At 45.8% G+C, this 19,780-nt stretch overlaps 1 protein-coding gene across 3 annotated transcripts in view; it reads right to left on the bottom strand.

The window, feature by feature from the left end:
• Positions 1 to 19,780, bottom strand: part of KNTC1 (kinetochore associated 1) — a 33,566-nt gene that overhangs the window by 921 nt on the left and 12,865 nt on the right. For 2 of the 3 annotated variants that reach the window (XM_072983441.2, XM_078381804.1), the window contains exons 28-62: positions 19,587 to 19,690; positions 18,783 to 18,888; positions 18,432 to 18,566; positions 18,205 to 18,327; positions 17,368 to 17,437; positions 17,209 to 17,276; positions 16,653 to 16,924; positions 16,296 to 16,468; positions 15,642 to 15,742; positions 15,303 to 15,444; positions 14,725 to 14,781; positions 13,830 to 13,993; positions 13,221 to 13,325; positions 12,027 to 12,155; positions 11,373 to 11,489; positions 10,355 to 10,464; positions 9,940 to 10,153; positions 9,513 to 9,602; positions 9,212 to 9,383; positions 8,943 to 9,001; positions 8,320 to 8,536; positions 7,859 to 7,932; positions 6,677 to 6,887; positions 6,101 to 6,210; positions 5,695 to 5,744; positions 5,342 to 5,420; positions 4,880 to 4,998; positions 4,582 to 4,717; positions 3,669 to 3,764; positions 2,738 to 2,794; positions 1,777 to 1,831; positions 1,384 to 1,447; positions 821 to 950; positions 619 to 708; positions 385 to 527 (exon numbers count right to left, since the gene is read on the bottom strand). In XM_072983441.2, coding sequence (XP_072839542.2) covers positions 385 to 527; positions 619 to 708; positions 821 to 950; positions 1,384 to 1,447; positions 1,777 to 1,831; positions 2,738 to 2,794; positions 3,669 to 3,764; positions 4,582 to 4,717; positions 4,880 to 4,998; positions 5,342 to 5,420; positions 5,695 to 5,744; positions 6,101 to 6,210; positions 6,677 to 6,887; positions 7,859 to 7,932; positions 8,320 to 8,536; positions 8,943 to 9,001; positions 9,212 to 9,383; positions 9,513 to 9,602; positions 9,940 to 10,153; positions 10,355 to 10,464; positions 11,373 to 11,489; positions 12,027 to 12,155; positions 13,221 to 13,325; positions 13,830 to 13,993; positions 14,725 to 14,781; positions 15,303 to 15,444; positions 15,642 to 15,742; positions 16,296 to 16,468; positions 16,653 to 16,924; positions 17,209 to 17,276; positions 17,368 to 17,437; positions 18,205 to 18,327; positions 18,432 to 18,566; positions 18,783 to 18,888; positions 19,587 to 19,690 — 4,142 coding nt within the window. The remainder of the gene's footprint in view (positions 1 to 384; positions 528 to 618; positions 709 to 820; positions 951 to 1,383; positions 1,448 to 1,776; positions 1,832 to 2,737; positions 2,795 to 3,668; positions 3,765 to 4,581; positions 4,718 to 4,879; positions 4,999 to 5,341; positions 5,421 to 5,694; positions 5,745 to 6,100; positions 6,211 to 6,676; positions 6,888 to 7,858; positions 7,933 to 8,319; positions 8,537 to 8,942; positions 9,002 to 9,211; positions 9,384 to 9,512; positions 9,603 to 9,939; positions 10,154 to 10,354; positions 10,465 to 11,372; positions 11,490 to 12,026; positions 12,156 to 13,220; positions 13,326 to 13,829; positions 13,994 to 14,724; positions 14,782 to 15,302; positions 15,445 to 15,641; positions 15,743 to 16,295; positions 16,469 to 16,652; positions 16,925 to 17,208; positions 17,277 to 17,367; positions 17,438 to 18,204; positions 18,328 to 18,431; positions 18,567 to 18,782; positions 18,889 to 19,586; positions 19,691 to 19,780) is intronic. The other variant, XM_072983442.2, reaches the window with a different exon arrangement.

Below are 19,780 nucleotides of genomic sequence, written 5' to 3'. Positions count from 1 at the left end.
ATAGAGTAGCTGCTTGTGTCTAGATCCCAGGCCTATAAAATGGCCATAACAGCCTGGTGGACAGCAGTACAATTCCTTACACGTCCCGCCTATAAACATTAAGTGCCACCTATAAACTAGTATTGCAGAATTATGAGTGCATCAAATTTTTCCTTTGACATGACCTCTAAATGTTCTAGTCTGCAGGCTTTGATGCCCCACGTAGTGTCTTACGAAGCAGGAAAAGAAGCTTTTAAGGCTGTTATTAATAAAACTGTCGCTCCTCCAAAGCCATAGTAAGATTCCCTTAAGGACAATTGGTGTACAGTAGTGGAGTGGATTTAGGTGTGCCTTTTCTTCCACCATGGAAGGAAAAACACATGTTGGGATTCTGCCTTCACTGACCTGCCCTTATGTACAAGTTTTTTCACCAGACCCTTCACTTTGTCAGGATCCATCTCTTCAAATTTCAATAAAAAGGAGTATTTGGCGGCTGGAAATCCTTCAAACGTCTCATTCAAGATATAATCCAGAATCAAACGCCTAATCTGGAAAGTGGTGAAAAAAATGATCTCAGTGAACGTCTACGAGTGATGGAAACACCCGCCTCTGTCTGGTCTTGTATTCCCTACTCCGTACCTGTGAAGCAAAACCCGCTCCTTCGCCCAGGCTCATCTGTTGTTCCACCTCTCGTAAAACAACCTCCGGATGACATGAAGATAGGAAGCCCTAGAGGTGGGTGGGTGGGTGGGAAACCCACAGGATCAGAGATTTTGCAGAACAAATAATTTTGGGTTTACAGTTAAGAAACCATCACCCTTATTGGTGCGTGTTCACTCACCCGGATCTGCTGGTTTTTTTTCTCGGGCTGAGGAATCAGCAACAGGCACCCTAAAGCCAACGCCGACAGACCCAGCTCGGCGTACTGCTTCGCGATCCTAATGAGATCTAGGTCAGCCAGGACAGGACACCTTGGGAAGTGGAGGAGGATGAAAAACGAGGTACCTTCGCCTTGCGTGGAACTCAAAGCAATTCCCTTCGTCTCCCCTAAATGGGACCCGCCTACCGACAGCCAAGAGCGCAGCCCTTCTGGTTTCTGGGATTCTGGTTTGCCCACCCGCTGGCACAGAACATTCTCTCCTTTTTAAAAAGCCGTCCCTAATGTTTCCCTTCTGGCAGAAAAAGCCCTTGATATGGTAAGTGGCTGAGATTTAGGGAGCCTGTTTCCTGCCTCTAAGATGACCGCGTTGTAGAATGCCCACCTTATACATATAGGGGTTTGTGGGATTTTTTTGGAATCTCTACCAAAACATGACCCTGGGGCACTAAATCGTCCCACCCTGGTGCATGGAGATTAATTAGATTTAGCATTTATTGGCCTTCACAAGATGCTCCTCTACTTACGTTAACAGCAGTTTGAAAGACTCATAGCAGGCTTCTTGCTGGCTAGCGTTTAGCGGATGCACAGCTTTTAAAAAAAAGAGGAAAAGGATTTGTTTTAAATGCATTCTGGGTTGTTTCCCTGAGATCTGTGGAGCGGCTGAGAAAATCTCTCCCTGTAAAGGAGAGAAACTGCAGATTTTTTTTTTTTTGTAATGCATAAACACCAAGTAGCACAGACAACTTCTACTTCGGTGAAACCCCAAATTTCCATCTTGGTAAGTTCTTCACATCCCCAGCTGCTGTCCTGGTAGTTTCTCTGTATTTCTGCAGAGGAATAGCCACGGCACTACCTAAAACACATGAGGACCTGGTAGCATGAAAATACACAGAGATGAGGGGGAAAAGCAAGCTAACCTGAGAGAAACGGTGCCAGAATGACACTCTGCCAGGCTCGGCTGAAGTTCGGAACCTGTGGAAAGGTAAAATGCATCTTAATATCCAAAGTAAGCTGTATGAAATGCCCAGGTTTTTTTTTAAGTGTATTGATAGGTTGTTAACAATAATCAACTGCTTTATTCCATTAGAAAATACATTTTTCTTAATGCTATATAAAGATGGGAGGTCTACTCATTCCGTGCCTTACAATCAAACACACCCTACAAAGGAAAAAGGACAAGAAAACAAGCCAATGGAGACTCTTTAATTCTTCCTAACGAGCAGCCATGTAATTTTGAGCCAGGGGAAGCCAATCGGCAGATGCCCCCAGAACCAAGCGGGCTCCGGTCTTCCCTTCTTTTGCAACCAGATGAACGGACTCTTTACATCGTAGGAGAAAACGGGGAAGGCCTTCGGCCCCCATAGGACCCATCATTTAAGAAAAAAAATTCTGTTACTAAATTTCACCATTTAACACCCAACCATGGTAAGGCAATGGATTAAGTACCTGAGTTAAAACCTTTGTGAAAAACCACCGGCTAGAACAGAAGGAGCCGTATGGACACTTGGAGATCCACTTATTTATTAAAACGTAACTATTCCAGGATTTTTAAGTTGATTGGACCCTCGTGCATCAGAAAGGGGCTTTCTGATTTTAAAAGCATTAAATTCTGCCAGGGGCAAAAAGGGAGGCCAACGTCTCCAGGGAAACCTTTCTACTTAGGTCAAAATATTGAGCCTATTTTTTTCCTTGCCTTTGCATACAAAAGAATGCATGAGACGGATGAAATCTGGAGGCGATCCGGATATGGACCATCGAGCCCTTCCGCTTGGCCTCCCGGGAAAAAAACCCCAATACATTCGCTCGCGTGCTGAAACCAATAGCAAGCAGAGATCGCTACAGATTCATGAGGCAAGGAAGGAAGGAAGGATGACACACCTGCCATAACGAATGGACACCCGAAATGGCTACTAAAACTCTCCTGAGAGGATGGATCTGGAAGACAAAAGATATTTCAAAAGGCGTGGAAGGGCCCAGGAGGAGGACACGGTGACCTCCTGTAAAATCAACTTTACCGGCGCTGGTTAAACACCGGCATGGTTCGAATTCCGTCAGGGACAGCCAATGAACATCATTCCGTGATAAATCTATAGAAATTAAGGTTTTTGAAATCTACACCATCCTTTCCCCATTGAACTGCATCAAGGTACAGTCGTGCCCGCTTAACGATTACCTCGTCTAATGACGAATCCGCTTCACAATGATGTTTTTGCGATCGCGAAACGATGTTTTAATGGTTTTTTTTTCACTTTGCGACTATCGGTTCCCTGCTTTGGGAACCGATTCTTCACATTACGACGATAAAAACAGCTGATCGTTGGGTTTTCAAAATGGCTGCCGGCTGCTCAAAATGGCTCCCCACTGTTTTTAGGAGGCATTTTTCGCAAGACAGGCACCTGAAAATGGCCGCCATATGGAGGATCTTCACTGGACGAGCAGGTATTCATCCCATTGGAATGCACTGAACGGTTTTTAATGTGTTTCAATGGGCTTTTTTATTTTGCTTTACGACATTTTTGCTCTACAGCAATTTCGCTGGAATGAATTAACGTCGTCAAGCGAGGCACCACTGTAGTAGCTTAACACACATGGGATGGACAGACCCACAGTAAAGCATCAAGAAAAGAAGGACAATGAATCCTGCAGGATTGGTCCAATGCATCTCATAAATAGAGCCGGACTCAAATATACCCGAATATAATCAAACCCAGCATGGGCACCAAATGGCTTCTACCCATCTACAGAATAACAGCTTGCATCCAGATTTTCTTCACTCAAGGGGAATAAAAAATAAATAAAACCCTCTCACCATTTTGAAGTAAATCAGCTTCTGTAACAAACCATTCCAAAGCACAGGGTCGTGGAGTTGGTATTCTAGACTCAGCTCGGCCACCAGTCTCACTGCCTGAAACCCAGGAGGAAGAAGAAAAACAACAACAGGACGTCAGTCACGCTGCCTCCTGCTCTTCAAGGAGTGCCAAGCTATTGGACATCAACATGATTTGGTGGTCTCAATCCCCAAGGAGAGTTGCAGGGAAAAAAAAAAATAACAGAGAATCCGGTGCCAACTTTGACGAATGTCAGGGTTTATTTGGGTTGCGGTCCATGGAAGCTTGCGCTGAATACAACTGTTCCTTCCTTAAGGTACCGTAAAACTCCCCTTTGAACGGTCTTGAGCCCCATCACCAGGAGAACGGCAGCCCAGCATGCCGTCCGTAAATAAAATTGGGTAATCTAAAGTAGAGCTGATATCCTGGTTCAAGGCCAGCCTTGGATTACTGAGCAGAAACAGTATGTTTTCTGTGCTCCTGACTCTCTCTTTTATGTATTCTTAAATGTTTTTAATAGAAAGTTTTAAAAACAGTATTATAAAGGAGTGGCAAAACCCCCCACTCTATGGGCTGTTTGCAATTTAATTATGCAAGCTACACTTTGCCTACCCACCCCCAGCAGGCTGGGTACTCAATTTATGAATCTCAGAGGAGGATGGAAGGTTGAGCAAACCTCTAGCCAGCTGCCTGGGACTCTGAAGCCGGGTTGCGGGCAGAGTGCAAATATTTTGGAGCAGGAGGCTCCAAAGTGAGGCTTACGAAAGCTTTTTCTCATCCGGCAGTCTGAAAGATTTGTTCCGCCAAAGGAAGAAAAAGGCATTTCTATATTAACGTTTTAACATTTCTGGCCTCTTAATTACTCCCTATATGTATCGACCCTGCCAAAGTTACCAGAGGCTCGTGGTTATGGTTTTTCCACAATCCTTTGATCATCCCCTCTTTGGGAGCGCTGCGGAACGATTCGTAGGTGTACGGAATATTCAGAGTTTCAAACACGGTGAGATATATTAAGCACTTCAGGAAATATCTGTTTAAAAGCAAATAAAGAAATAAATTAGTATGCAAATATTAAACAGGACGCGACTACAGTATTGCGGAAAGAGGGAGAGAAGGGGATTAAATTTATTAACACGAATTCCACAGAGAGTGGACGCTTTCTGTGACTAACGGCAAACCGAATTTTGCTCACTTCACTTTCTCAATAGGCTTTTTGAAGAGTGATTCGACAGCAGACGAGTCACCCAAGTAGAGCAAACACTTGAGGGCCCGGCTTCGGTGAGCAAATGTCAGCTGGTTTACTCCGACAGGCTGAAACAAGAGAGGGGTAAGGAGGTGGACAAAGACATATTTTGCTTTTATTTAGAGAATAACCATGAACAAAACACAATATTCTTCTTCCTGATTTATTCCGTTGAACATTCCGTGCCGTTAAAAAGCAGAGATATTATCCTCGATAGCTGAGCAAGAATCTTTATTCTTTCCAAAATCTGGAAAATTACAGTGTTTTTTTTTGGGGGGGGGGAATTATAATTCCCAGAAGTCCCCACCTCCTTTGTCAAAGTGCTAGTGGTGGGGATTTTGGGAACTGTAGTCCAAAAAGTGTGCAGACAGGTACACATCTGTGCTTCTGATTAGGCGAGTATTAACTTACAGAGGTGGTAGATACTGTATATTCGTAGAGGATTCTTAGGCTATGATCCAGAGGTTGCAGCTGCAGGAGATATATGACTCTGCAAGAAACAGAAATTGAACGTTTTTCTTTCTACGCAAGGACATGTCAACAGTCCGATGAGGTCCTTGATTTGTCGACTGTATTTAAGATTGTGGAGATGACCTGCTGCCTTTTCTCAAAAGGTACACAACGCAGCATTGTACAGAAAATATTGAGGCTCCTAAGACACGTCTTCCATTCAAAACAGGGGGTCACATCCTTGATTTGCTTGCGCCGTGGAAAGGAAACCAAGCGGGCAATCAAAACAGCGGAGACTCGCATCAGAAACCTACCTCTTGAAATCTTCGTCTTCTTGGAGGTTCCCAAAGTGTTCTGGGGTTTTCTAGGAAAATCAGAAAGGAAAAGGAATAAAATAAGGGAGAAACTACATTTTTCAGAACAAGGAGATTGAACTGATGGATGGATCTATTTCGTGCATTTGTATACCGCTGACGCCAAGCGGTTTACGGCAACGATCTCTAACAGTGACCCAACAGTAAAGGTGTCAAATAAACAAATGACAGGTACAACAAACGAGACATAAATTCAGCGTACTGTACCATGTCAGTGGGCTATTGCAACCACATTAAAACTATAATGGGAAGAACAGATGGGAGGACAAAATCATCAGGGGCTACTAGTTGCGAGAGCTGCCCCCAAACGCCAGCAGCCTCCTTCTAGGGAAAAAAACATACTTACATCCGTCGGTAGCACGCTGGGACACAGCCATTTTTCTAACAGCATCTCCCATATTTTCTTCATATCTAAGTCATTGATCTCTGCTATTTCTTTAGCAGCAGCATGGATATCTAACAGGCGTACACAAGGAGTAATGTTAAGAAGCAGGACAAAAAAATCTCACTTCCCTGCCTTCTATTTCCTACCCATAAACGGGGAACGTAAAAGGTTCTTCTACGAGTTACGTTTGCGGACGCAAACACCCCTGTGAATAAAGTTTTGCTAAATGAGCCGTCTTCCCATCCTTTGCATGGAGCTCTTCCAGAGCCATGGCCACGCATGGCTGGCCTCCTTCCCCTTTTTGCTCCTCCATCTCCCCATGTTTACAGTTTGAAAATCCCCGCAAAGACTCACACAAGAAACCTGCTTCCTTTTTTCAAGCCCAAGCAAACATGGGCTGTGGAATTCTGGGCATTGTAGTTTTTTAAAAAAGAACTCCTCTATCCTCTGGGGTTCTCTGGAGGACCTAGAGATTTCTCCATCCCCTTTGCCATCTGTTTTTTGCAGAGGGGCAGAGATGCGAAAAGGGGAGCTCACCGGGGTCGTCTCTACCGGTTGGGCGGTGAAGCCTTTCGGCGATGCTGCTGTGCTGATAGAGCAAGACGATCAGCTTGGCCGGCTTCCCGATCAGCTTCAGGTGGTCCTCGGAGTCCAGCCGGTGGGTGGTAAGCACGGCCTCTGTAGCCGACCGCTGGTGCTGGACCTGCAGCTTCTTCAGATGAACCTGGGCCTTCTCCCGAGACTCTCCCTTCACCAGAAAACAGAACCGGTTTCCATCTAGTTTTGCGCCGAGGCTCAGAGAATCAGGGCCCGCTTTTGTCTACTAAGTCTTCTCCCACCCACCCATTTACTGCCTTACTAGGGCCAGAGCACCATTACGGGTGGGTTTACAAGCAGTTAAACAAAGAACATTAAACGATCAGACCAGGAACAAAAGCATCATCTAAAAACTTTTTTTAAAAAAGTTCACAGCCCGAAGGGGAAACAGGAGTTGGGATATTCAACCCGGCCTCCCTGAAAAGTACAGTGGTGCCCCGCATAGCGAGGTTAATCCGTTCCGGATTAACCCTCGCTATGCGAAATCATCGCTAAACGGGTAGGGGAAATGTATTGAAACGCATTAAACTTAGTTTTATGTGTTCCAATACCTTTCTTACCCGTTCAGCGAGGATTCCAATTGCCGGCAGCCATTTTCGCGCCTTCGCTAAGCGAGGGCAGGGCGCGAAAACGGCTGCCGGCAGCCATTTCCGGGCTTCCGGCGGCCATTTTGGAACCGCCGATCAGCTGTTCGGCAGCTCCAAAATGGCCGCCGCAATACCCGATCTTCGCAATGCGGGTTTTCCCCATTGCGACGATCGGGTATGTTTCCATATAGAGATCCCGAAAAAGGGATCGCTATACGGAAACATCGCTATACGGTGCACTCGTTAAGCGAGGCACCACTGTAATGCTTTTAACAGCTTCCTAAGGGAGTCCAGGGAGGGGGCCAGGCACAGCTCCTCTGGGAGTGGATTCCATAATGTAGGTGCCACCACTGAGAAGGCCCTGCCTCCAGTAGAAGACTTCGGGACCTCTCTCGGGGTGGCTGCACAGATCTTGACTGTCTCTCCCTCACCCACCCCATTTCATTTCTTGGTCCCCATGGAGTGGGTAAGGGTGTAAGCCAAAATGGTTCTTTAAATATCTGCTTGGGCTTTCCGATGCCAGGCTCCCCAGTACCTCCCCCGTCGTGTTCTTCAGCCATTTCTTAGCCAAATCGAGGCAGATTTTCAAAGCCTGGACCTTGATGGGCCCTAGAGGTAGGGAGGGGGAAAGAAAAGAGAGAGGAAAAGGATGCAGACATGAGTGTCTTTCCCTGGTTGCTCACAAAGACTCTTCCGCTTAGACTTCAGACGTATTTTGGGCCTGGGGCTTACTCTCCAATTTCTGTGGCCAAAGGAAAATCCCGTCCGGGACGGTGACGAACAGCAGGGGCCCATGAGAAAAGTCTTGCCGAAAGGAACAGACTTCGTCGGACTCCCCGTGTTAAGCGGGAGGGGCGCCTCTAACAAGCCTGCAGGACGACCCCGATCCCTATCCAGGTGTGGATTGATCTGATCCAGGCGAGAAGACATTGGGAAGAAAAACACCTTTCCCCCCCCCCTGAGAGGCAGAAACCCTCCCCTCCCCCCACGGCATACCTGCGGGAAGTTCCTGAGCGATGTTGAGCGCGAGAGCCGTGGCCCATTCGGGGTTCGCGATGGACGCCAAGTAAGATTGAATGGTCTGGACCGTTTTCCCCGAGTCCTTGTCGTCTCCCGGCAAACCTCCGCTGTTTGCGGATTTCAGGATTTTCGGTTTCAGCTTCTTTTGGAAGAGGTGGTTGGCGGCCGAAACGTAGAGGGGATCCAAGGGGAACTTGAAAGAAAGACGGAAAAGGAGGTCATCTTTGGAGCAAGATCTTCTAAGGAAATTCAGAAAGGGGACCCCCGTAAGAAATCATTGCAATGAAGGGTATTCTTGACCAGCCTTTTCCGTTTTTCACAATCCAGTATTTTACTGCAGATAGTAATCGTAGACAAACAGTGTTCTTGTCTCATGGTAAAGTCTAGCAATTTAAGGTAAATAATATGTCCTAAGATCCTAGAATCATGGAGTTGGAAGGAGCCTTTAAGGCCATCGTGTCCGACCCCCTTCCCAACGCCGAAATCCAAACCAAAGCAGATCCGAAAAAGATCCAATTTTCTCTTGAAGGCCTCCAGCGTTGACACACTTGCCAACACAATTTAAAATACATGGAATTTAAAAATATGCATATTGTTACCTTCATAAGTTTGGAGATCAGAAGCAGCTCCGGGAACGATTCTTCACTTAACTCTGAAGCTGTGGCAAAGAAAGAGACAACAACGCCAGAAAATGAATACTAAAATAGCAGAACTTTAGGTCTCCACATGCAGTTGAATTGCAGTTCTCTTGTCTCAGACCAATGAACAAACTGGCCGAGGGTCCTGGGAACCCAATTCAAAGGATCTAGAGAGTCACCCATGAAAGTTTTTTTTTTTAAATTTATTTTAAAGTCTTCTGCAAACTTACGGACGATTTTCCAAAAACAGTGAGACGGTCTGAAGAAGATCAAGTGGAAAGGCAGCCTGGTTTGAGCCGCTGGCGACAGGGGAATGGCCTGTTCGAAAAGATACTGAAGCTCCAGATCTCCAGGAGGGGAGAGCCTTTTATACGATTTCAGATGTTTTATGAGCATCAGGGCCTGGAGGTGACACACAAAAGACAAAATCAGAGCGCTCCTTCTCCTAACTCTTAAGAGACACCTTTGGGAAAAGAATTTAAGAGCCACACGGCCACTCTTGTCACAAGTAAGGAACCATCATCCTCTCACCCGATTCAGCGGGAGGCCTGTTGTTCCTGCCCCGGCCTTTTCTATAATCGCGAGAAGGCTTTCAATAGTTTCGTAGTCGTAGGGATCAAGCTGTTGCAGGAATTAGAAGCAGAAAACAAGATGACTAGAAACCAGTGCGGAAACGGAAGAATAATTCTCTACGACAATGATTACAAAACAACAACAACACACATTCCTCTTATGTATCCCATCTCATCCTGCAGTCACGATCAGTGCTTGATTTGCTCCCTCCGCCAAGCCTTTCTATCATCAAGGACAAAAAATATCTATTTTTCCCCAAACCATTTCTCCCTGACGGCTTTTAGGGTTAGCCGGATTCTCTCCAGTCTGGAGCTGGCTTGCTTTCTCAATCTCTGTGAAACGGGAGAGATTTTTGGCCTTTAACGGGTTGCCTTGTTCTTCTTACCTTGTGCAACATCGCCGAGAGGCTGGTAACCAAACCTGTGGCGCTGTTCAAAAGGGGAATGGCTTCCACCGCTTTGGTGACGATGGCGGCGTGCGTGTCGGGAGGCTTCGAGGTCTTCCCCGACGCCTCCCTTTCCACGTGGCTTGTGCTGGCGTTCCAGAGGCGTGTCTCAATCCACAGCTGCAACGCGGCATCGGTGTCTAACTGGTAAGTACTGGAAAAATGTAAAAAGAAAGAAAGAAAGCTGGAGGGGGAAAGACCCATCAAATTGCCCTATTTGAAAAGCCCAGTGATTCAGTCCAGGGCAACATTTAGGAAGGAAACTTTGCTTTTATTTTAATGACACTTAATGGTCCTGTTGCAGTTCCTGTAAGAAAACTGTATTTTTATTGCAACAAGGGCCTTTAAGCCTCACCTGCAGTATTTCAGTACGAGGTGGGTGTCCACATCTGGGTGCTGAACTAAATTTTTTAGAAGCTCTTTCTTCCTCACTGGCGGCGTCCGGAATAAGTTCTGGAAGGAGATCTGCAGACCAAAGAATGCATCAAATCTGAAAGCCAAATTCAGCAGGGATTTTTCCCACAGCAGCTACGTGTCAAGAAATAAAATGGTTTCCTTTATGGAAAACATGTTCCCAAAGGACATTTCCCATCTGTTTGGTTCCTAATGATTGTAATTGTGAATCGTGAACCCTTGCCATAGGGTCCCGTCAAAAGAATTAATTATTATTACAATAATTGTGGCCAAAGCTGATCTCTGCAAAGAACTGGGGAAAAAACCTCACCAATTTAATATGGAGGAAAGAAATATAAAGAAATTTCGAATATGGCCATTAACGGCAAATCACCCCGTTAAACCAAGATTAGAAAAGGAATATGGAACATGAATCATTTTAAAGAAATATGGAATTTATTTTGGTATACGTGTCTGAGAAAGGGAAAGGGTATGCCTCTAGACACAAATCAATGTATTTCTGGAAAGAAACGGGGCGGCAGAAAACATAATGAAAAGTAAAAATGAAAACTATTCCTGAGGGTAGAGAGCTGATAACTATGGTTTTGTTTATTCTTTTTAAGTTGGTATGTTAGCAGTGTTTTGCGTATTCTTTGTTTTTATTGGACATTAATAATTTTTTAAAAAATCCAGTCATGTGGCAGATGAAATCTTGGAGGGCGGATTTCTGAGGATGGATAGATTTTTTTAATACAGAGAATCTAGGGTGGAGATTTCCCCGGTATTTACCCTTCACATGCTACTTGGGTTTTTTCCCCCCATTTTGCTCTGAAAGGTCTGTATTTAAACCAACCGCAAGAAATTTAAAAACACGGATTGAAATAAAATGGCAGCAAAGGCTATTTTGAAACCAGCGGTCCAGCAACATACCAACCAACCAACGTCTTCTCCGTTCAAAAATGAAAAGGAGGAATACGCACCCCGAGTTTAGCCAGCTGGAAACCCCACTCGGCATCGACGATTAACTCTTCAAACGCTTCCTTCTCCTTCACGTCTTCATAAAGACGGGCAAGTTGCGCTCCAACGAGACCGACCGCCTGTTCCAGAGGAAACAAAATAGACCAGCACAACTCAACCCGCAATCAGGCATCTGTTCTTTATGTCCTTCTAAAATTGCCCCCCACCCATCTTCTTCTCTCTTACTGCCTTCTTCGTGTCCTTTGGATACTAAACTATTTATTTTATGGAGAATATTCTCTCTCCCTTCCAAAGACCTGCTCAGGAAACACTGAAATCGGAGGGATGTTTCATAAAAGCAGGCTCAGCACAACCTGTGTTTCATGAAACAATCACAAGGGAATTCAAAGTTATCACTGAATGGAAGAGCCATTGGTACAGGCCGTCGTTCGAAAATCATCAACTACAAACGGGCTTGCATAGGTTGACTGTCCTTTACGAACGAGGGTATTTCTGTGCAAGACAAAATGCTATTGGAATCTTCTATATCCCAACATAATATATGAGGAATGGGGGAATGTTGGCCTTCCAGAAAGCAATTCCCATCCTCGTCACCCGTTGGCCATGATGGGTAAAGGCCAACAAACTGTTCACGTTCAGGAAGCTTCAAGACTTACCAGAATTTTGCTGTAATTCTGCGCTGTTTTATTGATGATGTCCCAGAGATTTTGAAAGACAGCTTCGTTAGGCAAAAGCGTACAATATCCCAGGGCAAGGTTGTGATCGACCAGGGAACTGTTAAACACCTACAGGAGCAAACAGGCTTTAATACAAGCAGATTTTTAAAAAAAATTCCACTGTATGTTGTGGATATTGATGGTTTGGCTCTCCCCGTTTTCTGCAGTTTAGGGTGGATGTATTGGCCGAGATTGAAGCCATCATGCACGTACTGGCCTTTATGTTATATAGTCGGACCCCTATATCTCCAGGATCAATATCCGCTGATTTACTTATCCATAGTGTGAAAATACTAAACATATTAGAAGAAAAATCCTAGAAATACAGATTTCTAAAGATAGAATTACCAGCCCTGGCCATTAAAGGGAGTCAGAGACCAGGCTCTGTATGGCGGTCATTATTAAAGTACCGTTTGTTATAATCTGCATTTTTCGGCATCCACAACCGATGCCCTGTGAATACAGGGATCCTACTGCAATTCACTGGATTATCCCGACCTATTTAATCCATTTTTTTGTACCAACTAACCCGGAAGTCCCTGCTCTCAGGTCTTCGTTTATTTTATTACTGATTTGTTCCATTTCCATCACCCTTTTCTTCCAATGAACTCAAGTGAATCTCCACAACTCACACCTCCTCTTCTTTGTCCTCACGACAGCCTTGCGAGGTGGGTCAGAGGCTGGAAACGTGCGTCTAGTCCAAGGTCGCTTGGTGAGTTTCACGGCCATGTTGGGGGGGGTCTGACCTTCCCACATGACGGTCCATTTCTGATTATCCCCCCCCCCAAAACCAATTAAAAGAATAAGAGGAAATCAGGAAGCTTGAGTGTCAGGATCTGGGGGGGTCGGCCGGGCTTCCCCTGCGCCACCGCCCTGGCAGCGGCAGGATCGGGGCCAGCTCGGTCCCAGGAAGAGCCCAGTGTTTGCAGGATCAAGCCCTGCCGGGGCTGCAGATGCCCGGCCTCTCATGAGGTCCACCTGGGAGTCCCGAGGGAAGGCCTACATAAGGAAGGACTCTCCCACCCAGAAGCTCCCTGCTGTTGGAGGTCAACCGTGCACAAGCTGGACCCAGAGGCTGGGGGAAGCTCATGCCACACCCGTGGCCAGGGTCCCTCTCCCGACCCGGCGGCTCACCTTGTGCAGAAGGGCCGTCACGATGCCCTTGATCAGTAACGGAGAACTCTGCACCATCGTGAGCAGGAATCCCCTCGCGTCCTCCTGTGTCTTCTGGTCGTGCAGCTGCGGGGGACAGAAAAAAAAAAGGACTGGAAAGGTCAGGTAAGTTTTTGTCAAGCATTCAAGCTGTAAAGACGGTTTGCTTCTTTTGCAAAACTTGAATCCATGGATCTTTGAATCCAACCCCGATCAGGGAGACCCGGGGGTGGGGAGGGAATCAAACGGCCAATCTCTGGCTCTGCTAAAATGTTAACGTTTTTGCAATTAAGCCTTTCGTGTGCTTGTTCCAAAGATTTTAGGCTTGAGCTGCTGCACCCAATGATCCTGAAGGCGGGATATAAATAAGGAGGTGGGGGAAAAAAAATCTTATTATGGGGGATAACTCTAGAAGAACGTGGCTGTTTAGAGCTAGTAGGGGACAATCTCAAGGATTCTCAGTCTTAAAAAAAAAAACTCATCTCCGGGGCAAAAATGGAGATACCGAAGGGTCTGGTTTTGCCACAGTTTCTACAATTTCTGCAAAGGCAGGTCTTGTTCGCACAGCCTCCCTCCGCGTGGGGCTCCTACCTTTTGGCCCAGGGCGATATCCATATTGTTTGTGATCATGTGTTGAAACAGCGAACTCAAAGTGAGGATGATCAGCCCAGAAGCCAGCTCGTGCTGACTGCATTCCTGGAGGTTGTTGAGCAGGACAGAGATGGGATTCTGGCAGGAGAAGCAGAGACTCATTCCTATGGAAGGGGGGGGGGGACAGAAATGGGTTAGGTTATTATAACATTGAAATTCCTGCTGGAAATTAAGGTGTTTTTTTTGGACCATCTCAATTTAGCACTGGGCTGATTTCAGCTACTAAAGCCACTAAGCAAAAACCGACAGCCCAACAGCAAAATTCCTATTTGACCTCATTCATGTGAGTTAACACAGTAAGACTCCCATATCTGTGGTCAATTGGTTCCACGTTCCCCTGAAAAATGTAGATTATAACAAAGAGTATTATAATAGCGAATGCTCTTCATAGCAGCATCTCTGGCTCTCTTCCAGCAGTCCGTCTGGGAATGCTATACTAGTTAGAAATACATATGTGGAAGATTTTTCTTTTAATGTTTTCAGACCGTGGATAAGTGAATCCACGGATCCTGGTCTCACAGAGAAGAGGGTTCAGCTGTAATTAAAAACAACTGGCAGAAAAGGCGCAAGACAAAAACGGATTAGCGAAATCAAAGAAGCAATCGGGAGTCTAATTAACCAGGCAGCTAGGGGCACAGAAGTTGCAAGACAAAGGAGTTTATAGGATGGAAGGGGGTGGGAAAATTTGCTATGAAAAGGGCTGGTAGAAGACTATGAAGCCTTCCAGATCAGTACATTTAGGCCTCTAAGCATGCTTTCCAAAGGGAAAATTTAGAAGGATTTCATTTCTGTTTTATGTTCCTGTGCGCCTAACCGTTTTTGCTCGCGTTAATACCTTGTTTTAAGGGGCAATGTGGCAAACTGACCGAATCCAGAGGGTGCTGCTTCTGTTCTGTAGGAGGAAGGAAAGAATTAATTGTTCACTGTTCATAAAATTCTTTGGTATACCACCCGTCGTTGACCAAGAACATCAGTCTGCTCAGTATTTCAGAAATATGCTGCTCCTTTCCCCTTTCAGATAAAACCTAGTTACAGATCCCTGCCTTGTTGTGATTTTTGAGTATTTCATCCATGGTCAAAAGACCAGTTGTGATACATCAGCCTTGCCAAAGAACAGGTACGGCCCTATCCCGAGGGATTTTGGATCTAAAACGGACCCAGGGAAGCAACAGAAGTGAGGGAGAGAGATGGGGTGAGGGATGGGAGAAAGTTGGGGAATTAACAAGAAATAGGATTGCTTCAACGGCTTCGATTTTTAGCTTTAGTGACAGGAAGGTGGAAGGATTTTGTGTGTGTGTGGTGGGCTCTTCCAGACATGATGGATTCTGAGAAGGGATTTAAAGAGGGGGAGAGAGAATGTGGAAACGAGCTTAGGCAAGTGAATAATAATAATAATTTATTTTTTTTAATTACCCGTCACAGGAACCATGGAAGAAGCGATTTCGTAAATCAAAGGTAGCACAGCTGGCGGGTCCAGCACAGCGCCGTCTTCCACGAAGAAGTCGTCAAACACCCACTCGGTATAAGGGTCTTTATCAGCGGCTGTAGAGGTTGCCTGGATCGGGGGGAGAAGCCACGGGTCATTTTTTCAGAAACCCTGTAAGACGAGGAGCACCATAAACAAGCCAAGGAGCCCCCCCCATCCTGTTAGTTCCTTGGTAGAGGAGGAAAATCAGATGCTCTCCTTTCTCCTTCCAGAGACTATTGAAGAGAACAAGGCTCACCCCCCAGCAAACATGGCGCCTGCATTACCTTTGATATGAATCCATAGTCTTCCTCAATCTGGCACTTTCTGGAAAGTTCCAAGGCAAACGAGGTATATTTGCAAAGTTCCAGGGTACCCAAAGAGAGGTCTGGTGAGAGAGAGAGAGAGAGTGGGCATGAAATAGACTCTTCCACCCAACATGGAGGGGATAAAATTTCCCAAGAGGGAAACTATGCACATTTCCCACAGAAATAGGCCTAACTCCACAATCGCACATGCTTATCATGGATTTGTTCTGTCGTACCACTCAAAGAGACAGAGGAAAATGGCTTTCAGGAGAACCGTCGGCTTAGCACACCTTATGAACCATTCTCCTAGCTATTTAATTAACTAATTTGTTTCAATTATTTCTAAAACTAAGCCTATGCGGCCTGTCTCCCCATAAGGGTCCCAAAGCGGTTCATAACAGATTCAAAATGACAAATTTCAAAACATTATGAAACATTTGAAAAACAACCCAACCAACGCCAAGGTTAAAAAAAAGCAAGTACTGTATAAAGACAATTTAGCCACAGTTCTGAAGCTTAAAATCAATAAATGAATGAAAGGAAAAAGAGGATCAGATGAAGTGAATGGGAGAAAGCCAATTTCTTTGGAAAAAAACAACTATGAATGGGTACTTAAGAATTCCAGCTAGTTACCGGGACTGCAAAGGGTCGCCGCTTGACACGCTATCTTGTGGATCTCGGCCGGAAGATTTAATTCTTGTGGTATAACCATCAGAGGGTCAGAACCCAACGCGTGACAAAGCTTTTGACAGGTTGAAAACAGCAGCTGGCCCGTCTGTTCGTTGTGGTCGTTTTCGTAAAAGTCTCTGGAGGAGATTTTAAAAAAAAAAACACACGAAAGAATGAAATCAAGCAAAGGAAGTTGTCTGCCTGAAAATAACAGCAAGGAAGTCAAGACGATCAACGTTGCATAGACATTTACACTCCCTATCTTTCCCGAGCGTCTCAATAGGAGAAACAGGAGTCGGTCTGCATTTATTCCCCTCTAACCTGCATAGCTTTAAGGCCTCGTCAACCTTTCCGGTATCCAACGCTCTCCTCGCCAGCTCGGCTCCCATCTCATGCTCTGTCCTGTCCAGAAGGGAAGCCAGAAGAGTCAACCCTCCCTTCCACCTCCGTTGTGTCTCCAGGCTGGTCTCCTCTTTCTGCATTTTTCCGGCATCCCCAATGTTTTCATAGGTTTCAATATTCTCTTCTAGCAACTGAGACCTTACCGACGGATTCCCATAGTTTTTGGGCGAAAGGCAGATACCAAAATTCTCCTGAACGAGAACATTTAAGAAAGAGGAGGGAGAAGGAGAGGAAAAGACAAAAACAAGAAATAATAGAATTGAATAATAATATTAATAGAATATTAATATATATTAATATAATAATAGAATAGTATCCATTTTCCTTGGTAAACGGAAGAAAATGTACCCCTAATTTGTGGGTGGTGGGGTTTTTTGGTGGCAGGGGGAAAGGTTTACGGTCTACAGACATAAAAGGGATTTTTTGCTCACATAAGTTCTTTAAGCCTCTTTAAGAACGTCAACGTCATCCTCACCTGCAAGACAGCCAGGGTTTTAAAGAGCTTCAACTCTGCTTTGTACACCTCTTTCTTCACGATGTCTTCTGTCCCCCCAAAACAGAAAGAAACAGACAGGGTGACCGAGAGCTGTCGGCTGGAATCCACACAAGGAAATTCAAACAGGGCAGGATTTACCTTCAGGCTGACGAAGCAGAAACTTGACGATCTCTCCAAGTCCTTTTTTTAAATAAAGTTGCATTTTCTGCTGGTGTCGGGATGAGAAGAGGGTGAAAAAAAAGGTGGCAATAGGAAGTATGAGAAACTCACTTATTGCATCAGGAAACGTTTCACGAAAAGCAAGTCTTAAAAATCAACTTACTTTCTGCTACGAACCATGTTAACAACAGAAACAGGGGTTTAAACCTCACCTTAATACGCGCAATGCTTACATTATTTGCTCCGCCACCTTGTTTTGATTAATAGTTTATATGTTATCCTCTGGAAAGGGTCACCGTCAGTCAGAACTGACTTTGCGACATAGTTATTATCATTAATCAATTAAGGAGCAGGTAGTCAGGCTGATTGGGGGAATTCTGTGAATCGCAGTCCAGAGAAATAAATTTTTCATCCTCCCTGTTTTATACTACCCATGCCATAGTTGAGGAACTATAGTTCCAGAGCAGCATGGAGTTGCGGGGAAGGTGCGGATTTACTAACTCCGCCTCCAAGGTCTGGGGCTCCACCCACCTCTCATACTGACCTCCTTACCCTTGCAAAAACACCATCTTAATGGCCTTCCACCAAAGATATGCCCTCCGGTGCTAATGAATGCTATGTATAACCTTATATCTGGCATGGGCCCTTTCAGCAGCAATTCGGCTCCAGTTCTCACCCTCCCATGTCATAAGCTCTGTTAGCGAGGGCTCAGGACCACACCGAACGCCCCACCATTGGTTCAGATGCATAACGTTGATCAAACAATTCATGGTATGTTTTGATGTTATCAATTCCAGTTTATTTCGTAGAGATTACCTCTTCTTCCCCGGCACCCTCTCCTCTCTCCAGTTCCTCGCGCCCCCAGATCAACGCTCTCTCAGCAACCTCCACAGCTTCGGACGGAGGCAGTGCTTTGAGTAAGTCCAGAACGTCCTCTACCTGTAACCACGCACGAAGCAGAATTGTACACCGCAAGTCCAGGTACCACCAACTTTTGCTATATAAGATGTTTAGGCATGCAAGGATTTGTGTGGGACTCTCACCTTTTCTTTATCAATAAGGTTCGCGATCCTCCAGAGGTAAACTTCCGCTGCAGGCAACATGAACGCGTTGACCATTTTCAAGGCGTCGTCCAAGGAAGAAGACGTGTCTTGCTTAAGAATGTACTTTACCAGCCTCTGGAAAAAAAACACAACCATCTGTTGGGAACTGATGTGACCAAAAATGTCCACATGGACCACCGACGAGCGAGACCTACCTTTTGCAGAAAGCCGTTTGTTAAGACACACACTCTTGAATCGGCCTGGAAGGGAATCCGTGATCTTGCAAGGATTTATTCCCCGACTGATCTGAAACCGACGGGCGGAAGGAGTGAGGCCAATGTGACCACTCACCAGTATCATGTGTTTGTCGTTTAAAAGGTTGGTGTCTCTTATGCCGTAGTTCCGCAAAACCTTCTTCATTTCCATCAGCCGGTAACCCTCCTGCAGCAGTTTCACCCTATGGCAAAAGAGTCGGGGAGGGCCCCCCCCGAGTTAGACCAGGCAGGATTTTGAACGGGACACTCCGCGGAAAATGCTTTTTGCGCCACAGCCGGGACCTTGAACAAAGCAGCTAAAACGACATCGTTCTACTTCCGTCGGCCACTTATTGCTCAAGTTCTTCGCCCCAACGTGACCAAAACGACGCCACGAAACACAGGGACCGTGTTCTCATGGAATCCAAGCCTGCTTTTCTTTTACGGCTTGCTTCTCTTGCGAAAAAGCCAGCAGGCCTAAGACCGCTAAGGTCACGCAACCACTCTTCAAAAGGAGCATCACGACCGGAAAGGAAGTCCTTCTATGGGCACAGAGCGTGAGGTTCTCTAGTTACTTTTAAAGGGTATTTTCAGAGCATTTCGAAGGATTCTCCCCCCTCCACATTTTATGCTGTTGTTTTACCAAGTCTACTATCCGAGTAAATCATCGCCATCACCACAGAACTGCAGAGGCTGGAAGGGAAGCATCATCCAGTCCAGCCCCTGTCAAGGAGGCACAATGGGGGGGATTCAAACTCGCAACCTCTGACTCCACAGTCAGAGACCTCCACCACGGAGCTCCCCAGCCGCTCAAACCGAAGAAAGAGCACAAAGCGCCACCAGCCGGTCGGACCAGGGCCGACGACGTCCTGAAGGGTTATGTGGGTTCGGGTTCTCTTACTTGGCATGATCCATGTTGAGGTAACGCTGTACCAGTTGTTCCACTTCTAGGCTCCAGGGCACCACCGCGCTCTGCATGATGGCCAGCACCCCTTCAAAGACCAGCTGCAAAGCAAAGAAGGACACACACATGCACACACACACCAGCGATGATGAGCCACAGCCCCTCCAAAGGGCATTTCCCCCAAGCATCCC

This window comes from Pogona vitticeps, chromosome 14, assembly GCF_051106095.1.
Source record: "Pogona vitticeps strain Pit_001003342236 chromosome 14, PviZW2.1, whole genome shotgun sequence".
In the NCBI taxonomy this organism is placed as follows: Eukaryota; Metazoa; Chordata; class Lepidosauria; order Squamata; family Agamidae; genus Pogona; species Pogona vitticeps.
This window is presented reverse-complemented; position numbering and strand designations above follow the sequence as displayed.